This window comes from Myotis davidii, unplaced genomic scaffold, assembly GCF_000327345.1.
Source record: "Myotis davidii unplaced genomic scaffold, ASM32734v1 scaffold242, whole genome shotgun sequence".
Lineage (NCBI taxonomy): Eukaryota > Metazoa > Chordata > Mammalia > Chiroptera > Vespertilionidae > Myotis > Myotis davidii.
The window spans coordinates 1,372,572-1,378,402 of NW_006295821.1; the positions used below are offsets into that span (position 1 = coordinate 1,372,572).

At 55.2% G+C, this 5,831-nt stretch overlaps 1 protein-coding gene across 1 annotated transcript in view; it reads right to left on the bottom strand.

Annotated features, from left to right (window-relative positions):
• Positions 1-3,973, bottom strand: part of TEX29 (testis expressed 29) — an 11,712-nt gene extending 7,739 nt beyond the window's left edge. Inside the window, exons 1-2 of the mRNA XM_015568417.1 lie at positions 3,678-3,973; positions 972-1,082 (exon numbers count right to left, since the gene is read on the bottom strand). Coding sequence (XP_015423903.1) covers positions 972-1,082; positions 3,678-3,735 — 169 coding nt within the window. The 5' untranslated portion in view covers positions 3,736-3,973. The remainder of the gene's footprint in view (positions 1-971; positions 1,083-3,677) is intronic.
• Between the last annotated feature and the right edge of the window lie 1,858 nt (positions 3,974-5,831).

The window sequence follows — 5,831 nt, forward strand, 5'->3', positions numbered from 1 at the left end:
AGACATCAGAGCTGTTGAGTGTCCCGGCCAGTGGCCAGCTTTTCATATCTGTGGGCACTTTCCTCCTCTGTGGTGAGGGCTTGTGTAGGCTGCCCTGGCCCACCGACTTGTTTAATCTCCTCCCAAACAGCCCTGGAGCCCATTCACCCTCATTTCTGAAAGGGCCACAAGGGCAAGAAAACCCATCAACCATCAAGAGGCACAAAGACCTCTGGAATTTCTCTAAAGTGTGAGAAAACATCCAGAAAGGGTATTTAAAGCAGCTTGCCTTCTGGGCCAGGCATCTAGTTTATATCCTCCTCTGCGCCCTCTGCACCCCCTACCCCTACCCCTCCAAAAACGGGCTGGCAGGAAGCAGCCCTGTTCTGAGGATGACCTCTCCTCAGATCCCACAGCCCCCACCCCGGGAGTCCCTGCGGGCCCTACCTCCCCAGGCACAGCCCAGACTGCAGTGGCCCGGGAGCAGATCTTAGTGCCAGGCTGTGGTTTTATTCTGATTAGGATGAAACCGAAGAGACTTCCCCCAGCCCCTCCCACTCTCCCCAGCATAGGGGTCCTCAGTCATCCTCAGGGTCCCAGCTACAATCTACAGCTCCCGCCTGGTCAGGTCTTGCCTTTCGCATGGTCAGCAGCCAGCCCTGCCCCCAACCAGGTGCTTTTGTAGTACTGAGTCCCCATCTCCAGCGGTTATACCCCCAGAATGACCCAGGTCTCCCAGGAAGGAGGCTCTCGGTCAGTCTTCTTCCACAGCAAGTCTACCCATCTGAGAGGGGACTTTCCCAGGTGGCCTCAGTCCCAGTCCCGACCCTCACAGCCCTCTGCTCCCACTACTGCAGAGATGTGACCAGGACGATGCGAGTTGCCTGTCCAGGGATGGAGACCCGGGAGGGAAGGCAGGCCCCCTCCCCCACTCCCACCTCCGGGGACTCCATGGCTTTGTCCACCTGGGTGGGCCCGGCCCGGATACTTACTGGAAACTGACTTTTCATTGCAGACACCTCTGTGAAAGCAGCGCCCGAGTCCCTTGCACTGATCTCTGCTGGTGTTGTGGCTGCATATGTGGTCCAGAGGAATGTCGCACACTGCAGAGCAGACACAGACCCGCTATCGCCCTGGACACAGCCACCCCCGTCATTCTCAACACCACCGGGCTTGGCGGGGAAACTCGGGGGTGCATGTGGTGGGTTTTTAATTATGCATCATAGAAATCTCACTTTGAAACTAAGATCTGGAATATATGGGGAGCTGAACAAAATAATGCCAAGTTAATGACACAGAATAATGCAGGGGCCTCTAATGATGAAGGAGATAATACATCTCCGAGGAGCAGAGCGCTCGCCTCGCCAGGCTCAGCGCTCTAGCTCTACAAAGAAAGCGGGGAACAAAGACCTCACACAATGGGTATTCGGGAGTTCAGGTTATAATGTGTAATTAATTCACTTGTAAGCAGACGGTGAATTAAAATGATTACTAAGGGCTGAGCATTAGTTCAGAATTTAAAAGTTGAATCAAAAGGACAACATTTAATGCCAGTTCTGACCAAAAAGAGAAAAAAAGATAATGAATGTGCCATACACCGCAGGGGATAAGTGGCCGCTTCAGCAGAGCTCAGCTGCCCAACCGATGCACCTTCAGCTTTGAGGACCTGTGGCTCCCTAACTGGCAGCAGCAGCGTCTGCCTGACCCTGGTGGGTATCCGTCACTAGGGGGAGGGGAGGCGGGGAGCCTGCCCACCTCCTGACTCTCCGATGAATTTTCCTAGGGTTCATTTAGACCAGTGGTCGGCAAACTGCGGCTCGCAAGCCACATGCGGCTCTTTGGCCCCTTGAGTGTGGCCACGAAGTATCAATCGCGCTGTACATGCGCGCCCACACGTGGTATTTTGTGGAAGAGCCACACTCAAGGGGCCAAAGAGATGGCCTCCCACGCCCGCCAGGGATGTGATGGAACAGTGATGGCCTCTGAATGCCATTGCAGCCCTCGGAGCCCACAGCGGACTCCGGCAGAGTTGGAGGATGTGAGACATCCAGCCGCTAACCTCCTGCACCACGGCTCTCTCCTAAAGCTGGGTCCTGGTCGCCAGTAACCAGGAGGGGCAGAGGGGCCTGTCCTTGGCACAGCTGGACTAGAGGGGCTCCCAGGCTGGTCCAGGAGGCCGTGGCATGCTGGCTCCCCAGGGGCCCTGTGGTCACTGAGTCTCAGTCACTCTGCAGAGAGGCTGTCAGTTTAGTGGACGGGGAGGTGTGCTGGGCTTTGCTCCCAGTGTGGTCTGGGCTGCAGGGAGCCCATCGAAGGCCCTCAGGGCGGTGATGATGGTCTCAGGGACACAGCGAGGGGTGTGCCACCATGCCAGCCTGTGGCTCCCACAGAGGTCAGACAGTCCTCAACCTCATCCAGAAAGATCCCGAGACTCAAGGCCACACAGCTGGCGGGCAGAGCTGGGACCTATCTCCACCTCACGCCTCTGTCCCCACCTCACGCCTCTGTCCCCACCTCACGCCTCCATCCCCACTTCACGCCTCCAACCCCACTTCACGCCTCTATCCCCACCTCGCCCCATGGCCAAGGGGACAAGGCTTCCCAGACCTGCTCCAGGTGACAGTGGGTGTTTACTGCAGCAGACACATGGGCGAGAAAATATTCATTGTCCCCTCGGCCTGGGACGTTGCTCAGCCGACTGAGCCTCAGCCGCCAGGGCTGACTGTCCTCTTTAATATCACCACAGGTGAGACCGTCTTGGCACCGATTTCCCTTTTGGCTGCCTTGATGGACTGTTTTGGAACAGCCGCTGGTCCCCCACCCCCAGCTTCGTGGCAGCTGTCTCCCCATCGCATCTGGGGCCCCCGTGGGCCTCCCTGTCCCTCCCGCCCCTCCCCAGCACTGTTTCGCTTGCTGGGACCTCCCGGGATGTGTCAGTGTATTTCTTCACAGTCCCCGCATAGCAGGGTCTCATGTCTCCAGCCCTGGCCACCCCAGGAACCTCCCTGGTCAGTCCCTTTGCCAAGCCAACAAACAAAAACTAAAGAGGAAAACCAAATTGCCTTTCCTTCTGCTTTTCTATCTTTTTGTTCATTACTATAGTCGTGCATGAAGAAAAACTTAGCTGAGAAAAATATTCAAGACACACACACATGCACGGTGGAAGTGACACGTGCCTCTTCTCCCTCAAGCCCCAGTGGTCTCACTTCTAGAAATTTCCTCCATGTGGTTTAAAGCGACTGCAACCATATATATACATGCTAATCACGTGCCCTGGAGAAAGCCACATTTACACAAAGTTTCCTTCAACCCCCAGGCACCAGCGTCCAACTTTGCACCCTGGGCACCCAGGATGGGCACGGGGAAAGGTGAACTTTACTGTTAAGAAATATTTTTTCTTTAAAAAAAATCACTCTTGCCATAAAAGTTATGAAGTAGCTGAAGTATATGTTTGGCATGTCATATGAAAACATCTTTAATCCTCTAACCGCTTGTGAAATAGTTAAAAATATTTCTTATGCTGAAAACCTCAGGTTTGGGGTTTTTTGCAATGAAATTTTTTTAAAAAATGAGGACTTCACCGTATTTTCCTACATTATTTTAAAAAAGCAAGTTTCCTTGCCTTCCCTTCTCAGCCTGGTGCTGGTTGTCTACACCTTGGGTTGAAATAGGCTCCTTGAAGGTTCTCTTCTCCTTACCTGCAAAACTCCTCAGGAAATGCGGGTGGGACTTTTTGAGTTCTGGCATATATCTCATTGTGGCAGTTGAAGGACGGGTGAGGGCTCAAGGGAACCTGGGAGAGAGAGAAATTAGCACAGGCCAGACCTTGAGGCAGCCAGGCTGCGTGGGTCCGGTCTCACCTGTCCGTCATGTCCCCAGCTGAGCCCAGCCACACGTGTCCCAGTTACACTCCCAGCAGATTTCAGAATCAAACAGGAAGCGGCCACCTCCTCCCTCCTGCTGCCACTGATGAGCAGAGTGTGGAGTGAGTGGCTGGGCCACCCCACCTGCTGTGATGTCACAGAGCCCCGTGACTCCACACAGATGGCAAGACTGTGACGCTGGCCACTATAGGGCAGGCAGGATGCTTACAGGGCTGAGGAGGATGGGAGAGCCTTAAGGGGGGCAGGCATGACATAAAAAACCCTGCCTTCGGCCCAGCCAATGTGGCTCAGTGGTTGAATGTCAACCCATGAACCAGGAGGTCACAGTTCGATTCCCCGTCAGGGCACCTGCCTGGGTTGTGGGTTTGATCCCCAGTTGGGGCGGAGGGGTGAGGGGGGGGGAGTGCAGGATACAGCTGATAAATCAGTGATTCACTCTCATCCGTGATGCTTCTATCTCTCTCACCCTCTCCCTTCCCCTCTGAAATCAATGAAAATATATTAAAAATAAACAACAAAAATAAACACCTGGCCCTCCTCCAGACCCTAGTCAGCCTGTTCCTATGGGACACCCACCCCCATTCCTATGGGAAACCAGGCCCCACTTCGGAACCAGTGTTTGCGTCCTGCCACTCCCGTCCTCAGTCCATGGTCTCCTTCTTAGAGAGCCCACTTCTGCTGGCACTGCTGGGACACAGCCATGAGCGAAACAGACAAAAGTGCCCATCCTCAGGGAGTGAATTCCATGGAGGGAGACAGCACAGACACGCAGGTCAGACACGCGCTGTGAGAACAGGAAAGCAGAGCACACCAACAAGGCCATGTCATGGTGAGCAGGCGGCCTCTGAATTAGACGGCATCTGAGCAGGTTTAGAAGGAAGGGGAAGCACTATGTGGGCATCCAGGAAGCGCATGCAAGGCTGAAAGGAGCAGGTGCAAAGGCCCTGGGGTGAGGCAGGCCCGGTGAAGCTGAGAACCCGGGAGCCAGGGCAGTTTGATTGAAGACAGAGATGGCACTGAGACTGAATCACAAGCAAGGGTGTAGGTTACTATTCAAACGAACTTCAGCCTTCACTAAGTTAACAGGGCGCTAGGACTGGATTCTGCGCAGGTGGGAAACTGGATTACATCTCTCAGGCTGTGCTGAAAATAGTAAGGAGGCAAGAGTAAACATGGGGAACAATGTAATAATCTGGGAGAAAAATAAGGGTGGGACCGGGAGTCACTGGTTGAATGTTTTTTTGTGTGTCATTTTAGAGTCCACCAGATGGGCTGACAGATCTGTGAGCGGGAACAGGTCCGTGATGAGCCCAAGGTTCTGCCTGGGAGGTGGGAGGGTGGCCGCCACGTGGAGGATGGGCATGAGAAGCTGGGTAGAGCGGCCAAGCAGAGGCTGCTTCTGTGTGTCCAGTTGGGGCTGCGGTCCGGGGGGGGGCGGGCCATGCACAGCGGGCAGCTGAATCCGAGTGCTGTATACACACTCAGCATGCATACAGCATGCGGGGAGCACCCAGTGGAGCCTGCACTGGAGGGGCACCTGGGCTGGCGGGGTCAGAGCCTGCAAATTGGAAGACGCGGCTGGGAGTCCAGGTGGTGGGAGGCACAGGTGGCGTGGTGTTGAGAGGGAGAAAAAAGTGTTCACCTTCGGGAAGAACACATGGTCCTGCACCAAGGCCGGGTGAGACAGCGCGGCAGGGAGTGTCGTCAGGAGGGGCAGCCCCCGGGGAGCAGGCCTGGCTGCTGGCTGGCTGTCGAATTGGCCAGGCCACTGAGGCGAGGAGACGTGAGGACAGGAGAGGAAGGACTCGTGGGAGCGGCTGCAGAGGGAGGAGAAATTACCCAGCCTCTCTTACTATCCAGCTATCCCAGTGGCTGCACCCTCTCAGGTTCCCAAACGGAGGCAGTGGGGTTCCCCTCCTGGGAATTTGAACCTCCAGCCAACACAAACCCCGGCTCATGTTCAGGTTC